This window comes from Clavispora lusitaniae (genome assembly GCF_014636115.1).
Source record: "Clavispora lusitaniae strain FDAARGOS_655 chromosome Unknown tig00000003_pilon, whole genome shotgun sequence".
NCBI lineage: Eukaryota > Fungi > Ascomycota > Pichiomycetes > Serinales > Metschnikowiaceae > Clavispora > Clavispora lusitaniae.
The window spans coordinates 400,611-418,117 of record NW_027093975.1 but is presented as its reverse complement, the minus strand read 5'-3'; the positions used below and the strand labels follow the sequence as shown (position 1 = coordinate 418,117).

The following is a 17,507-nucleotide window of genomic DNA, read 5'->3' as shown; positions in this document are numbered from 1 at the left end:
TCCTGGTTTGCAGAAAACAACCGTAGATAGTTAAATCTTTTTTCCTTGCTTTCACCCTTGTGCCTTTCTATTGTCTGGCGCCACTGAGATGCGACCATGCAGTTACAAGTCTAGCTCCTACTCACCTGATGGTGTAGACAAATGATTACCATAAACCCTGTTAACCGTATACTAAATATGCTATATGGGCATCTGCCTAACTTGGCTAGGTGTCCCTTTTCTTGTTTCTGCCTGTTTGCGATGGGCAGGACGCCGTTGCTTTCTTCCCTGACTTTTCTTCCTCACCTGCGAACCTGGCCCCAGCCTTTGGAAGTACGGCGAAGCGTGCTCGCTTATAGTGCTGTTTGCCTGTGTAAATGTTGAATGCTGCGTCGCCGAGTCTCCTTGTGAGGATTGGCGCTTCCGCTCACGCGACAATGTTCCTAGAAGACGCTTGAAGTACTGGAAATGCGACACTTGGTCCTTGCTGATGTTCTGCAACTTGGCAAAGTCACGGGCGTTTGTGGGGAGCTTGACTGCCATCTCCTTCAAGAGAGTATCGCTCATGAAAAAATGCGGCCGCCCGTAGCCAAGTTCCTCCAGCTTTTGAAGTCGTAAATTACGTAGCTCGTGATACGCCTGCTCCACAGCTTGCTCATTGCTTGCATTCACCGCTCCATCGAATGTATGCTTCTCCAATGTAATCTTGCTACTGCTTCTTTCAACATTGATGTTTTCTTTTTCTTGTTCGTAACGCACTTCCCTAGCACTGACAAATGACTCTTGGTAACGCAAATGCCCAATCCCAGAGCCGTTTCCCAGAGCAGTGAGCCTAGGTGCCCTATTCGAGTTTCCTGTCGATGGTCTGCTGTTTTGTGCAAAAGAAAGTTGCACGCGGTTTCGTCCGCTCAATACTGAGTTAGCATTAGGTCCCAATTTCACATACGTAGAAGCGAAGCCGCCCTTCATTACTTGGTACTCAAGCAAGCAGTCTTGACTTTGCAAGTGGAAGAAAATTCGCTCCATATCACCCCGGTCCAACTCCCTTCCCTTTCCATGGTACGGATTTTCATGGTGGCCAAGCTTTAAAATCTTGTTTCCACGAGATCCCTTATAAACATCTTGACAATGAATCACCGTCACCTTGTCGGCTTGAAGCGACTGAACCATTTTCACAATATTCAGACAGTGTTCTGTCACGTCGCGAGTCACGGAAACAACATCGCTGCAACAATTGTCACACTTGCGAGCGCAGTTAGCCGGATCAAAAGATTCATTGAAAAAATGAAGAACTTGTTTCCGTCGACAATCTGTTTTGTTCTCGCAATATTGTACGACCTGGCGAAGTTTTGAAAGATGACTTTCACGGGCACTCTCCTCCAAATTCCGATCTCGTTGAATTAAACTCTGGAGTGCCCTCGCATCCTTGTATGAATAGAACATGATACACTCACTCTCCTTCCCATCTCTTCCAGCACGTCCTGTTTCCTGGTAATAACCTTCCAATGATTTGGGAATGTACATGTGAATGACAAATCGAACATCGGGCTTATCGATGCCCATGCCAAATGCTATTGTGGCGCAAATCAACTGAATTTTATTGTGCTGCCATTGAGTCTGAACGTCAAAGCGCTCATTAGGGTCCATCCCAGCATGATAGTACATGCATTTTATACCCCAATCATTAAGTTTTTGCGCTGTGGTCTCGCAAGATTGTTTAGAATGGCAATAAATAATACCGGTTTTCCCAGCCATCTTTCCCATAACATAATCACGAATCCATTCGTACAAATTCGGCGGCTTGTTGCGCACCTCGTAGAACAAATTGGTTCGGTTGAAACTCTGCTTTAACAAGACCAAATTTTTCATTCGTAAGTGGTGGACAATGTCCAATCGTACTTTTTCGTTTGCCGTGGCCGTTAGTGCCATTATAGGGACTTCAGGAAACTTCTCCTTGAACAAGCTCATACCTTGGTAATCGGGTCGGAAATCGTGACCCCACGAACTCACACAATGTGCTTCATCCACAACAACTCTGGCTAACATGTTGCTCTCATACAATTTCGAGAGAACACGCTGAATCATGTTTGATGAGTTCACCATTTCTGGTGACAAGTACACTAAGTCAAGTTGACCGCTTGTCAATTCTCTAATCGCTGCGTGCTTTTCTTCCGTAGTTCCTCTGGAACTAATCATTGCGGCGTTAATGTTGCGATCTCTCAAATGTTGGACCTGGTCTTGCATCAATGAAATCAACGGAGAGATAACTATGGTGACACCTCTTGTTTTTCCTCCCTTGACAAGAGCAGGTAGTTGATAGCAGAGAGACTTTCCTCCACCTGTGGGGATCAAAACAAAAACATCTTTCCCATTTAACGCTGCTACCACAGCTTCTAATTGGTTTGGCCTAAAATCAGGAAGTTTGAACACATTATGAAGGACATCATATACTTCATCAATAAAATGTCCTGAGTTTGGAGGAATAGTTTTGCCCTCTCCTGGCTTCTTGGTCCCAACGGATTTTGAAAGCTCAATCAACTCTTGGTCATCGTCACTGAAATCACTTTCACTTACAACTTCTATCTTGAGCGGTCGCGACTGCAGAAGTTCAGTTAAAACATTGAGATCAGCATCAGGGATTTCATCTTCAGATGTTATTTCGACTACTTCGTCATGTCCCTCTTTGAGCTGAGTGGTGAAGTCTGCCATATTTTCATCATCATTTTCGTTTTCATTTTCCTCCTCAATTTCGTGGTCTGAAATCTCTATAGGCTCCACATTATCGTACTTGACCCCATAACGTTGTGCCACATCTTGTGAAAGAACAATATCTCTCATTTCATCTAGCAAATCATCGTCTTTTGTATCATTCGGTTCGTCACTTTCTACTTCGTCGATGTCGCTTTTTGTTTGACTCATTGGTTGTGTCATGTAAGTTCCATCCACTGAGGAAAGATCTTCGTCATCTCTGGCCAAAAATCCACTGAGATCTGTTGCCGCATCGTCGACTTGAGAGGAATGTAACCCGTCCATGAATTGTTCTCCAAAATCGTCTTCAAGCTCATCGTCTATCACAGTTTGTGAGACAGGAAGTGGCTTGGCCGCTCGTCTTTCCATAATGAAATTTCTAGCTTCGGCATTATTCAATTTGTACTCACTTTCAGTACTCGTTTTAGTCGCTTCCACAGAAATCTCTGGAGGGATTGCAGGAGGAGACATTACATTTAGGGGAGAAGTAACATGATGAATCTGCAGAAATCCAGACATGTCATCATCGGAGGTCCTTATATCAGTAACATGATTTTGCTCGTTTCTCTTCTCCGTTACTTCAACAGATGGACTTTGAGGAACAGTAGTATGGATGGGTGAAAGGATGGATCCTGATGCGAGATTAGAGAGATTCGGGCTTGAAGTAGAGATTTTAGATAGATTCTGTGTTGCAGGAAGTGGATCAAGGAAAGAGAAGGAGGACCTTAGTGCATGTTGAGAAGCCTCGATTTTCTGTAGTTGTGGCAAAAAATTATTGGTATGCCACAAGTTCTTTGCATCGAGAGAAAGAGATGTAGACTCGTTGATGGCGTTCCATTTAGAGAGCAAGGCGATCTTACTCTCACAAATGCGGATGTAGTTCTGGAGCAGAGCAACGTTACTGTCATTGGCCAAAGAAGACAGTTGCGGCGTAAGTTTTCGCAGAGGCTCTATGTTGCTTGTGAAAGAAGTTTGATGGGTAAATACTGGTGGTTTACCATTAGAAGGTGCATTCAGCATTTGAAGACTGGGATTTCTACTGGCTGTTCCCCTTTGTAGATGGACAGAACCAGTTTGGGGAGTATTGTTTTCGAAATTAGAACCATGATTGAGGATATTCAGACTGGTATTTTTCTGAGCGCTATAAAGATTCCGAGAATGTGAAGCACTTTGTGCATTTGCCAGCATGCTAGACACTGCGATGTGGGAGGAGCCTTTAGTTGTATTATGAGATTCATTCGTAAGCAAGCTGCCCGAGTGTTGGGGTGAGCTCAGCCCGTTTTCTGCAGAGCCAGACCGGGGATTTTGTTCTGGAATATGTGCTTTCTGTTTCTTTAGTAGTCGCTCATCTAGGGTCGCCTGTCGCTTCAAGCGAGGCAATCCCAACTCGGTTGTATCGATGAGTTTGAGGTCTTCGTTGTCGCTAAAGTCCGACAAGTCTTCCAAAACCAACGCCTGGGTAGATGTCTGAAGCGGCTGCGGCTGGCTTTTTTCCTGTGGAATTTTGGAAAGGCCATTTCGTAGCAGAGGAGTAGCTGAAGATGCAGATAATGGGAAGTTGAAAGGCGCCAGCGGTTGGACAGGCTTCTTCAAAAGGTCCACAAGCCAAGACGGCGGGAGCTGGGGCTTTTCAGCCGCCAACCAAGCTTTGGCCTCCTTCAAATTGTTTTGTATGGCCATAGTGGTTAGTAGTAGCGCGTGTTGATACGCGAAGAATGCGCGCGTTACTAGAAGATACACAAGATTGAGAAAATCGATCTAAACAGTGAAGTTGGGGTAAAAGACGAGAGAGTGAACACTCGAGAGGAAACGGGATTAAAGAGGTCATTGTAGAAAGTGCCAAAAATACGCTTAGCTAAGCAAAGCGATGTATGGTTCAGCGGAAAACCACACAATCGGAAGAACGGTAACATTGATCTTGGTTTAGAGGCTGGAGAAGGGAACAGTCTCATTAAGATCGAAACGCCGTCGCAGCGTACTTTTCCAAGATGAGAACAAAGCAGCGACTTGGCCTCACAACCACACGGACTGATATCCATGCTTAAATCAGCTGATAAACTGAGTAGACTGAATGGTAAACATGCTCACGCAGTAGAAGATAATTATGGTCAAGCTCTTGAACGGAAGAACCCTTTGTCATGATATTTCTAGGCATTTATTGCAAGGCAGCAGATCCACTGGCAGATCCACTGGCAGATCCACAATTCTCTACGGAAAATGTAAAGCTAACATGAGTTGCACGTGCAGTGTTATTCATTCGAATACCTGTGAATCAAACCATCCCCAAGGAGTGCAGTAGAGAATTTTTTGTGGAAAGTCCCACATCAACTTCTACGGCCAATTTTGGATCGCCATTCTTCTAGCTTAAAAAATTACGCGGCTTGGAGGGTGTTTTCCTCGTACTAATCCAGAATAACCCTGGTTCCAGACACAATTGTATGTTGAACATACTAGCTGGTAAATACAGTGCCCCTTTAACAATACATTGTTCAGCTTCACGTGAACATATTGGGCTGGTAACATTTTCTGCTCTTTTTCTTTTCGTCTCCGATTGGGTCAACGTAAAGGTTCTGATATTACAGAACCATCTTCAACAACCTCAGCCGCAGACCGAAAGTGCACAGGAGCATCTGCTTTAACTTGATAAAACTCATACACAGTTACTACATCAATATGAACAAGTAACACAAGTATCCGTGTCGGATAAGGGCATTTCTCATTGACAGGGGTTCGTCCCCGCGTAAAGCTTCCATACCAATCAAAAAGCTTAAACAACAATGTTGAAACACCCGGACATCACAATCAGGAGGGTGGGGATGGGTCCCGATTTGGGAATGCAGTTACAGTGAGAAGTGCGACACCATTTGGTTCGGAGCCCTGCACACATGGGAGCAAAAACCGCATCGGCATTCTCAGCGGGCACGTGATCCTGCACGTGGTTGTGGCCAGGCCGAGTCGGGAATTCCCTTTGTGGTCGAAGAAGCCAAGGCACACTTGAAAATTGACTCCTTCGTGATAATCTACTGAATGGGAGAAACATTCGGTTATCCGATGCCCAAAACCCGTGTGGGGAGATTTTGGATAGGTAGAGATGTTGCAGGTGCATAGGCAGGGCTTCTTCTTTAGCAAATATGGTGGCGTGCGTAGGTGAAAAAAACCTCGGTTGTGCCCTCGGATATTCCCTCGGACATCACGACATTCCCACTCGCCCAAAGTTTGTTGCGACATTAACCCAGTGAGAATCGGAGAAGAAGCCTGCATGGGGAACTGCATATTGTGGGCAAGGCCAAAAAAATATTCGACTCCGCCCTCGGAAATAACCCATCTCCGGCCAGCGCGCAACCCTTTTCCGGGCATCGGCCCACTCGCAGACGATAGCGCCACTTTCGTCTTGCATCCACACCGATCGGATAATTCTTGCCAGTGTCACGTCACCAGATGCCAAATATATAATTGACCTTCTTCTCCTTAAGCGTTTGCATCGCAATACCCCATCACTCCGCGAAAAAATATCAAGCCCTGCAAAAAAAGAAAAGGCTTCCGTCTCCGCTTCACCTTTCTCCTCTTTACATTTCCTTCCCCTCGCGAATTGATACAATTAATCCGCTTCTCCACTTTGCGAAGACCTGCTCTCCTCATTTTGTGCATACAACCACCAACATATATACTTTGACGCATCTTTGAGTTTCTGTCCCATCTCCCAACCAAATATTTTCTGCCTCCCCTTTAAGCCATGGAAACTCTTCACAGACAACTACACTTCCCTTCGTTTTCGGACGTGAAACAGCCGGCGTTCAACATCACATCCTACACCACAACTTCTCTGCCCTCGGCCACCGCCAGCTCGACTTTTTCTGACTCGCAGGACGATCTTTTGCCTGACTTGTGGCTTGAAGAACCTAAAAAGTATGCTTCGGGTTTCCCAACGGACTTTGGTGCTCCGAAAATGCCTGATGCTAACAACTACAACACCACAGCGATGCTTCGCGAGGCGTCTTTGGAGTACGCCCAGCTGCTTTTGCCTCACAGCTTGCTCGCCCCATTGACCGAAGAAAACTTGGACTACAACGACTCACTTTCAGGCGAGCAATTTTTCCGCGCCGGCGCGCACGCCCAGAAAAAGTGCTCCCACGAGCCGCACGCAGAACATGCGCGCCCCAACAACACACACAATGCGCCCAAGGCTCGCCGCGGCCTGCTGTCCTCTACATCTTCCAAGGGCAAGAACATCAACACACAATTGTACAAGACAGAGCTTTGTGTATCGTATATGAAGATGGGTGGCTGTCCGTATGGCGCCAAGTGCCAGTTTGCGCACGGCGAACATGACTTGAAGTCGGTGCCTCGTCCAGCCAATTATCGCTCGAAACCATGTTCCAACTGGGCCAAATATGGCTCTTGCCGCTACGGCAAAAGATGCTGCTTCAAGCACGGCGACTAGCTCGCTTATTTATTCACGCTTACGAACTGACGATCATGCATGTGTTTATTGATACACGTTTTCAAAATGTTGACCAAGACTAACCAGATTTAAATTAATGTAGCTTGCGTAGGGGCATCTCTATCTCTAAAGATCTTAACACTAATGCCTAATGTAAATGCAAGATGTATTCTTCATTAAACGTGAAGACTAAGTTACCTATGCACCAAGTCAGATATAGCATGCTCACGTATGGTAAAGACGCAAAAATGTAAGAAGCATGGACACAGTTCCTTGACACATATTCCGAAAGGTGCTCCAAAGTGGAAATGTGATTGATAATCGAACAAGGGAACCCGTGCCACTAAGGAATCTGAAGTTGATACACTTAGGGCGTCAGGGTGATAGGAATGTTCAGCGAAGTTGTCCCGTGACATCTCATTCGTCCTTAAATGCAATTGTTATTCACCGTAATGAACTGAAGTATTAAACACAACGCAGCTCCAAATGCAAACGATTGCATCTTACACTGCATGAATAGAGTCCACAGCTTGCACACCGAGAATAATGAGACTGGCCGCCACAAATACAACATAGTTTGACCTTTGGCTTGAAGCGGCGCTCTGTCTTTCTTCTTTTTGAGTCCGTTCCGAAATCTTGTTGCTCCGCAAATGAATAGTTCACGGAAAGAATGGTGTTGATGGAAATCAAGTTTTTCTCCTCCTCGAAGTATGAATTGAGGTTTCTGCGAGCGGCCAAGATACGTTTGGTTGAGGGTGTGTTGCCTAGCCGGATCTTTTTTTTGTCTCCTCCGGAAAGAGACTTGTGAATGCTGGTGTACCCGAAACTCTTTGGAATTTCAAAGTTGCTGTTTGGTGTTTCTTTACTAAGATCGCCCAACCGCTTAGAAATAAGTCGTTCAAGCTGCATCTGCTGTGACAGCTTGAAAACCCCGCTGTTGACAGATCCATTGCTGTAGTTTACCTGTGTCTGGGCGTTAAGCAAGTCTGTAAGATTATAATTGACCTTGGGTCTGTTCTTTGAGTTGCGGTTCTCGTCGCCTTCAAAGGCTTTGGAAAAAGGACGTGCTGAAAGGTTTACCAGCGACAGGAAATACACAGAAGAACTGCTGGCCTGTGTTTGTTTCGGAACTTCTTCAACCAACATTCTCCAGGATTATAAGGCGAGATATGAAATAATGAGCACTAAGCACTAGCGAGGATACTAGACGGAAAAGATGAAGGCGGACACTAGGAGGAATGTGAAAAGACGTTACAAGTCCCTTGCAGAGTGACAAACAATAAGGAAACTTGAAAGAAACAAGAGGTTTAGAAAATGAAAGATTAACGCCGTGGCAAAATGTTCGCGCGAAACTTTCACCAAGCAAGAATACAAGAATACAAGAAAACATGGAGGACGAATAGGTCATACAATGGCAGAAACCATATTCTACTGCAAATGCAAACTCGAATTCAGAGTACCAAACAAGAGTTACCTCACAACAACAGATTCATATCAACAACAGCCTCAGACAAAATACATCACTATATGAGTGGTGAAAACGGCCGTGATGTTTTCCACAGCGCCCGCAACGCGAGACGACAGGCAAGCCTGTCTTGCTGCACCGGATGACTTAACTGTAGCCTTTCCTCATCGACTGTTATAGTTGATGAAGAAAAAAAAACGAAACTGAGCGATCGCCGCGCCTTATATATGGCGCGCCGGGTAACGTTTGGCCGTAGGGTTGGAAAGACATGGTACAGCCCCAACACGCCAACATTTCCAAAGATCACAAAGTCAAGTATTCATGGAACCCATCCACACTACTGTAACGTTTTCTTTGTAGAAACAAGAACAGGCGTAGATCACGTGCGCGCTCCAACGTGACCCTCAAATTTTTCCACCAGAAGCCCAAAAGCATTCTACTCTTTACATTCCACCATGTCTAGTGGTGTAGAAATTGAATGGGATGACTTAAAGGCCAATGGCTTTGGTCTCCTCCACGACTCTCTTACACGTAATAGGTTGCCTGCTTTGGAAAAGATCCGCAAGTTTCTTGTTTCCGGCGACGCAGACCTGTTAGCGGCTGAAAAAGAGACATTACAGAAACTAGCAATTCTTGTCTTGAGAACGTACAACTACTACCAAGACAAAAAGTCGCGATCCGCTGCTTTAGCAGTTTTACAAGCTTATGTTGGTTACGATGGGAAATACTTGCAAGTGTTCGTGTCCTATGTACACGAAGCAGCCACGAAATCTTCGAACTTGGCTCCAACAGACATTCTTACGTTGCTAGCGTGGGCAAATAAATTTGCAGAGCTTGAGGTTCAGGCAAAATCAACTTCGCTCTGGCCCCAGATTGCTGAGGCCCAGGCCTTGTTGCTCCACTCATGTTCCGAGGCGAATACGTCTCAGGCTCTTCACAGAAGGAGGATTCTCGTATCAGCTGTGGCGAACACAAAAAAGGCTTTCGAGTCTGTTTTGACCTTCGGACTGGCTGAAGATGGCCAGAATTTGGCACGGTTGTCTGTAGAGCTGATGGTTAAATCAACCATTGGACCATCTGCAGTTTTGTTGTACCTTGGTGTTTTGGGCGATGCCTTGGCTCACATGCAACCAGAATATCCTTCGATGTATGAAACATTGAAAACGGCAGACAATTTGAATTCTGATGTGGTCGACTATGTGGCGAACCAAGCCATTCTTGCCAAAGTTCCACCTTGTTCTTATGCACTCAGGACGTTCACAGTTTCTTATGTCGGTAACTTCATCAGCAACGAGCAAGTTAATGCCAAGATAATCCCAGCTATAGAGAAGGCCATTATGCGTTCCTCGGAGTCTGCATTTACTCATCTTACTTTGCCCTTTTTCGGTACAAAGGATATTATCGATCTCAGCGATGTTTTTGCTTCCAGCAAGCTCTTCACACACATTCTCAGTGGCATCAAGTCAACAAAGGAGAATGTCAGAGAGAAGGCATTTGAAACTTTATGTGCAGCCTTTTCTAATACCTTGCCTCGCCTTCTGGTCGAGGACTCCAATAAAATCATCGATGAGCTTTTCAAAGCATTTAAAGGCACTTCCAACGCTGATAGCAAAGTCTTCCTTGTCAAGGGCCTCAAAAAATTGGCTCATGTGGATGATTCGGTGACTGCAAAGTTATTATCCAGCACTCTTCCGTTGACTGCTAAGGAGCAAAACGAGATCATCCTTACCCCATTGGTTGAGGTGTTGGCTTCAGAGTATATTGCCGTCTTGAAGTCAGGCAAGCCTGTGGTGTCGGACGCAGAATGTTCCCAGATTACCGCACAGTTTGAAGCAGGCTTGCAAAATCCAAAGTTGCCTCTTAGATCAATATGGGCAACAAAGCTTGGTGACATTTTGTATTCGGAAAAGTTGTCCGAGTCTTCCAAACTCGCAGAATTTCTTGCAAAGGTTTATGCTAGCTTGCTCAAATCTCTTGAGGCGGCACAAAAATCTCCGTTGTTGACTGTCACCAACAAAGGTATTTCTTGTGCATACATTTGCATTGCCTTGAGTAACTTATACCAATCCTCTATTGACACCAAAAAAGTTTTTGTTGACTCGCTTGCTGATTCTGAGGAAAAATTTTCCATTTTGACCAGTCCAAAGGTTATTTCTAAATTATCAGGTTCAGAACAGGTTTGGTGTTTGCGTGCGTTGGTAGCAAGCTGGAAGCATGCCACAAACCACATTGCTTATGCAAAATCCTACTTATACTTTTTAATTTCGTCCAACACACTTTATCAGACTAGACTTGAAGCTCTCGAAAGCTTGAAAACACTTCTTGCCGTCGATTCTGCTCAGGTCAGCGAAGCGTTCATTTCCAGCATCAAAGAAATTGTTTCTCTGGCAGATACTTTGGGTGCAGATGGCGATCTTCACTACAATTTAAAGAATTTAGTCCCCGTGTTGAACTATCTTGTCCAGGTACCAGATAAGGAAGTGAAAGCGAAAGGATTAGTGGAGTTAATACTGGTGGCTCATCATAGCCAAATTCCTGTCAAGGAAAGATGGATTGGTTTTGTCTTAAGAGCTTCTCTTGACCCGGAGACTCTTGTTGGAGAATATGCAGATTACATTCTTCAACAACTTTACGATAATCTTTTGAAAGCAGAACCAGAAACAGAGTCCTATAAAGCTGCATGCAGAGCTATTGCTACTGCTGATTTCGTGAATCCCGGTGTTATTCCCGATAAGATTGCTAAATTATTGAAACTGGATATTGATGTCAATAACCTCTCGGAGATAGACGCCACAAGTCTTCAAATTTGGAAAGCACCTGAAGGTGAAATGGTTGTCGACGTATTGAACTCGAAACCCAAAAAGGCGGAAGATAAAAACACCAAGGACTATGAGACCAGAAAATGGGAAGAAAGTTTGAAGAAGGAACTTGCGCAAAAGAAGAACAATAAGAAATTGACGAAGGAAGAACAAATTTTGGTTAAAGAGCAATTGACCAAGGAATCCGACATCCGCAAGAGCGTGAGTGAGTGTATCAAAAAGTTTTACCGTGCTTTCTACGTTATCAGGGAATTGAGCGGAAGAGATTCCGTCTATATTCGGGAAAATGATTTGCTGTGGCTTTTGGTGGTCTCCATAGATATGATTGAACTCTTGAAGTCTCCATTATCATCCGAGATTTTTGGCACTTTTGGAACAGACATTTTTATTGGGGTTTCCAATATCCTTACGGCTAGACTCGGTTACTTGAAGGAGTCTGTAGGTGTGGCAATCTTGAGAGCTAATAACATTGAAGGTGTGAGGGAAAATTTCCTCGAGCAACCACTTCTAGGTTTGTTGAGCAAAGTGTTGTTCCGTATCAAGATTTTGGCGGACGACTACTTCGATATCCTTTCTTTCGCATACATTCTCCCATTGATCACCAGAATGTTAGATACTGGCAAAGAAGTCGCGATTCGCAATTCGAAAAAGCAAGTAGTCACTTCAGAGTTTGCGGATGAAGATCCAGAGGAAGAACTTCTCTCATTGGTTGTGGATATCATTTCGTCGCAATCGATGCTTCAAAATGAAGCCATTCCACGGTCGTCTATAATTAAGCTGTTGATTTCTTTGATGGGAATTCGCACGAAATCCAAGATGGCCAAAGAATGTTTCCTTACTGTGTGCCAGCAAATTTCCATCAATGTCGTGCTCTCTGATGTTCAATTATTACTCGAAAACCTCATCACGACCGATAACTTTGTGAAGACCGCAATTCTTCAAGGTCTTGATTCGCAGTTCGATTTGACCGAAGAGATGTCTTACTCGAGTGAAATTTGGATTTCTTCCTATGATAATGATCATAATGTGGCCGAACTCGCCAAAACTATTTGGAGTGATAACGAATTCGCACTCGTTTCTAATGCCCCAGATTTATTGATGAATTATATCTCGAGCGAAGATGCTGGTATGCGTTTGACCGTCGCCAAAGCAATTGTTGCCAGTGTTGAAGTTTTACAAGAGGAACAAAGCGACATTTTCGAGTCGACACTTCAGAAGTTACTTGACTTGTTTTGCGAAAAGCAGAAACCACCTCCACCTGAACTAGACAAATTTGGTCTCGCCATCAATAAGCACGCACTCGAAAAAGATCAATGGGAAGCACGTTCTACTATTGCTTTGGCATTGAAATTCATGAGTCCGCTCTGTTCCAGTCAAGAATCGGTCACCAAAATATTTGAATTTTTGGTTGCCTCGGAAGCTTTGGGTGACAAGAACGAACTTGTTGCGCAAGAGCTTCTTGAAGCTGGAATCGAGATCATCACACTTCATGGTTTGGCCCACGTTGAGTCCTTGGTTCCAATCTTTGAGAAATGCCTTGCCCAGGCTGACACTGGCTCGAAGAGACAGGACCGTCTTCGTGAATCGGTCATCATTCTTTACGGTTCTTTGGGACGGCATTTGAAGGCCGATGACGAACGTTTGCACCTTATTGTTGAAAGATTGCTCCAGACACTTGACACGCCATCTGAGGATGTGCAATATGCTGTTTCTGAGTGTATTGCGCCATTGTCTCAGGCATTCGAGCCCAACTTGCAAGCGCACTTTGATAATCTTTTCGCAAAGCTTTGGAGTGGAAGCAGCTTGGCGGTGCGTAAAGGTGCCGCCTACGGTATCTCTGGTTTGGTCAAGGGTGCTGGTATTCGTCTGATTTATGCATTTGATGTAATGAGAGAGATTTCCACTGCTGCTGATGACAAGAAGCCGGAGCTGCGTGAAGGTGTTGCATTTGTGCTTGATTGTCTTCTGCAGAGTTTAGGAGCATACTTTGAACCTTATGTGATTGAAACGTTACCGCTCGTTCTCAAGTCTTTGGGTGACGCTAGTCCTGGAGTGCGTGAGGCTACTGACATGGCAGCTCGTCAAATCATGAAGAGCACAACAAGTTACGGAGTTAAGAAATTGATCCCCGTGGCCATCAGCCATTTGGCCGAGCATGCATGGCGGTCAAAGAAGGGAGCGGTCGAATTGCTTGGTTCCATGGCGTACCTTGATCCTGCGCAGTTGTCGGCATCTTTGTCGACCATTGTGCCAGAAATCGTGGGTGTTTTGGGCGACTCGCACAAAGAGGTGCGTCGCGCGGCCGACCAAGCGCTCAAGCGTTTTGGTGAGGTGATTCGAAACCCCGAAATCCAGGCGATCGTGCCTGACTTGATCCGTGCCATTGGCGACCCTGCAAACCACACAGACGCAGCATTGGAAAAATTGATCCGTACTCAGTTCGTCCACTACATTGACGGCCCGCTGTTAGCGCTCATTATCCATGTAATCCATCGTGGTATGCGCGACCGGTCTGCGGCAACAAAGAAGAAGGCATGTCAGATTGTGGGCAATATGGCGATTTTGGTGGACGCGCGCGATCTTCTTCCGTACTTGGCGGCGTTGGTGGCCGAGTTGGAAGTTGCTATGGTGGACCCGGTGCCTGCGACCCGTTCTACTGGTGCGCGCGCATTGGGTCTGTTGGTTGAGAAATTGGGCGAGGACCAGTTCCCAGACTTGATTCCGCGCCTTCTCGCGACGTTGCGCGATCCGGCGCGCGCAGGCGACCGTCTTGGTTCTGCTCAAGCGCTCGCCGAAGTCATTTGTGGTCTTGGCCTTGCCAAGTTGGATGAAATGTTGCCCATCATTTTGGATGCGGCCCAGTCTCCCGAATCCCACGTCCGTGCCGGTTTCATGCCAATGCTTTTGTTTTTGCCTGTGTGTTTCGGCCTGCAGTTTGCGCCCTACCTTAGCCGCATTGTTCCGCCTGTTTTGGCCGGCTTGGCTGATCTGGATGAGGACATTCGCTCCACTGCTTTGCGCGCGGGTCGTTTGATTGTCAAGAACTACGCCAGCCGTGCTGTCGACCTCTTGCTTCCTGAACTTGAACGTGGTTTGGCCGATCTGTCGCCCCGCATTCGTCTCTCATCGCTCGAGCTTACTGGAGATCTTTTGTTCCAGGTTACTGGTGTGTCGGGCAAAAACGAGCTCTCCGAAGAGCAGGTGGAGGTTGGCCGCGCGCTCGTGGATGTTTTGGGCGCCGAGCGTCGCGACCGTGTCTTGGCCGCCTTGTTCGTGTGCCGTGCTGATGTTTCTGCGCCTGTCCGCGCTGCCGCCATCGACATTTGGAAGGCTCTTGTGGCCAATACTCCTCGTGCCGTCAAGGAAATTGTGCCAAGCTTGACGCATGCCATCATCGACCGTTTGGCTGGTGGCGATGCTGTGCTGCGCCAGATTGCAGCCGCTACGCTTGGCGATGTTGTCCGCCGTGTTGGCTCGCTGGCGTTGGCGCGCTTTTTGCCTACGCTTGAAGACGCCCTTTCGTCGGGCGACGCTCCTGCGCGCCTGGGTATCTGTATAGCACTCAGCGAATTGGTTGCAGCCGCTTCGGAAGAGGCGGTTCTCGCCCACCAAGACACGTTTATTGGCATTGTGCAGAAGGCGCTTGTGGACGATAACGCCGAGGTTCGTGCTGCCGCTGCGCAAGCTTTCGAGGCTTTGCAGGAGAAATTGGGCAAGACGGTTGTGGACTCGATTGTTCCTGGTTTGTTGGCGCAGGCCAGCTCGAATCCGCTGGCGTTGCTGGCTTTGGAGGAGCTTGTTCTGGCACGCGCCGAACTTTTCGGCACTTTGCTTGCGCTGTTGTTGGCGCCTCCGCTTGATGCACCAAAGGCCCAGGCCCTTGCGCTGCTTGCAGAAGCGGCCGGTTCTGCCGTGTACCTGAGATTAGGCTCTATTGTGGGGGCTCTCGTGCAAGCGATCTCCTCGAGCAACGACAAGGAAAGCAAGGATGGCTCCGTGGAAGTATTGGAGACTTCGCTCGACCGTATTCTCCTTTGCGCAGACGACTCGGGTGTTCATGCGGTGATGCTGCAACTTATGCACTTTGCTCGCCACGAGGATTCTAACAAACGTGCTGTGGCAGGAGAGCGCATGGCCGTCTTCTTTGGCCAAACGTCGCTTGACTACTCATCATACATTCCGGACCTTGTATCGCAACTTGTTCTTGGTTTGGGCGATGCCGATGACCGTGTTGTTCGTGCAAACGCTGCGGCGCTTTTGTCGTTGGTTCGTGCCCAAGACAAGCCGCAATTGGCCCGCATGGTGCGCCCAGCTCACGATGCCTTGAACCTCGCTGGCGTGCGCGACGAGCCTTTGCGAGCCTTTGTTTTGGGCGGCCCCGCCTGTATTGTGCCCGTGTTCGCACACGGCTTGATGTATGGCACTGGCGACCAGCGTGAGCTTTCTGCTCATGCCATTGCGCAGATCATCACGCGTACGCCGCCTGAAAAATTGCGTCCACTTGCCACCACTCTTGCCGGTCCATTAATCCGTGTCATTGGAGAACGTGTGCCACCAGGTGCCAAAACCGCCATTTTGGGTGCGTTGGCAGCGTTGTTGGAGAAGATTCCCCAGTTCCTTCGTCCGTTTGTGCCCCAACTTCAACGTACGTTTGTGCGGTCACTCTCGGATGCTGGAAACAGCGAATTGCGCGCAGGCGCAGTGTCAGCTCTTGGTGTTTTAGTGGCCTTCCAGCCCCGTGTTGACCTGTTGGTTACTGAATTGGTTACATCGGCTAAAACAGCAGAGCCGCCTATTCGTCAAACTATGGTCCAGGCAATGTTGCAAGTTGTGGCGCGTGGTGGTACGCACATGAGCGAACAGTCAAAGGCTGCAGTTATGGGTCTTGTGGAGGGCGAGCTTGGCTCGCTCGAAGATGGTGCACCCGCAGTGGCATATGCGCGCTTGCTTGGGGCAGTGGCGCGTGTTTTGTCGCCAGAAGAGGCGGCAGCGCTCGTGCGCGACAAGATCTTGAAGGACGGCGCCTCGCCCTTCTCAGTGTTGGCCATTAACTCGTTCTTGCGTGAGGCACCCTCGCACATTTTCGACACCGGCGTGCTTGGAGATGTGGTTGATTTTGTTGTAGCCGCGTGTGCATCGTCTCAGCCATATATTAGTGACAATGCTGTTGTGGCACTCGGAAAACTTCTTTTGCTTGACGGGAAGGAGAGAGACGACAACAGTTCTGGCGCCTCTTTCATGCTAGGTGACCATCTTCGCACCCTTGTGTGTGAGTTGGCACGCTGCGCAGTACAGCCCGCTTCGAATTCTCCCGACACGAGACGTTTGGCGCTTGTGGTTGTACGTACTGCGGCACGTCATCGGTATGAGGCGCTCAAGCCTCACTGGGATGTTTTGGTACCAGCCGTGTTTTCGTGCTTGCGAGACGCCATCATTCCGATCCGTTTGGCGGCTGAGAAGGCATACTTGGCTCTTTTCAATTTGGTGGATGATGTGGATATGAAGGACTTCACTGAGTGGTTTGCGCTGGTGGGTGAAATCAAAAATGCAGTGGGCACTGTTTTCCAACCCCGTTCGATTGGCGACTACACCAAGAGAGTTGCAGGCCGTTTAGCAGGAGTGGAGCGTGAGAAAATCTCAGCTGGTGGTGATGCTGAAGCAATGTTCAGCGACCGTTACGAAGATGAAAAGGAAATTTGGGCTGTGGGCGGCTGCTGACCGTCTGCCGCTAACAATTAGATCAGCAGAATAAATGTTGTACAGTAATAGAAGAACGTTATTTGATGTCATGGAAATGTAAGTAAGTGAAAGTCTTTTCGATTGGGTTTAGAGCTTTGCAAGACACTTAACGCTTGGAGATTAACTCAATTTCATAAGACAGCGTCGGAAGAAAGTGAGTTTACTTTGCTGTTGGTTTTGGAGTATCAAGTATCATCTTCGTAATGATAGACGAATGACCATGGTTGACACCATCCAAAACCGCTTACATGGACGACGTGAACAAACCACATGATTCTCTTTAATACTTCGAGGAAATTATATTCTTGGAGAATGT

At 47.0% G+C, this 17,507-nt stretch overlaps 5 protein-coding genes across 5 annotated transcripts; 2 read left to right on the top strand and 3 right to left on the bottom strand. All coding sequences in view use genetic code 12, as the record gives it.

Moving 5' to 3' along the window:
• Positions 1-180: 180 nt before the first annotated feature.
• SGS1 (ATP-dependent DNA helicase) lies at positions 181-4,407 on the bottom strand (the record flags this gene model as incomplete). The annotated part of the gene is made up of 1 exon (XM_002618996.1): positions 181-4,407. One exon carries the CDS (start codon positions 4,405-4,407, stop codon positions 181-183), a length of 4,227 nt encoding a protein of 1,408 aa, XP_002619042.1.
• A 1,122-nt stretch (positions 4,408-5,529) lies between these two features.
• FOB63_000206 (uncharacterized protein) lies at positions 5,530-6,084 on the bottom strand (the record flags this gene model as incomplete). Its single annotated transcript, XM_002618995.1, has 1 exon — positions 5,530-6,084. One exon carries the CDS (start codon positions 6,082-6,084, stop codon positions 5,530-5,532), a length of 555 nt encoding a protein of 184 aa, XP_002619041.1.
• A 376-nt stretch (positions 6,085-6,460) lies between these two features.
• Positions 6,461-7,168, top strand: ZSF1 (Zsf1p; the record flags this gene model as incomplete). The annotated part of the gene is made up of 1 exon (XM_002618994.1): positions 6,461-7,168. The coding sequence occupies one exon, from the start codon at positions 6,461-6,463 to the stop codon at positions 7,166-7,168; it is 708 nt and encodes a 235-aa protein (XP_002619040.1).
• Positions 7,169-7,633: 465 nt separating this feature from the next.
• Positions 7,634-8,314, bottom strand: FOB63_000204 (uncharacterized protein; the record flags this gene model as incomplete). Its single annotated transcript, XM_002618993.1, has 1 exon — positions 7,634-8,314. One exon carries the CDS (start codon positions 8,312-8,314, stop codon positions 7,634-7,636), a length of 681 nt encoding a protein of 226 aa, XP_002619039.1.
• Positions 8,315-9,088: 774 nt separating this feature from the next.
• Positions 9,089-17,170, top strand: GCN1 (Gcn1p; the record flags this gene model as incomplete). The annotated part of the gene is made up of 1 exon (XM_002618991.2): positions 9,089-17,170. The coding sequence occupies one exon, from the start codon at positions 9,089-9,091 to the stop codon at positions 17,168-17,170; it is 8,082 nt and encodes a 2,693-aa protein (XP_002619037.2).
• Between the last annotated feature and the right edge of the window lie 337 nt (positions 17,171-17,507).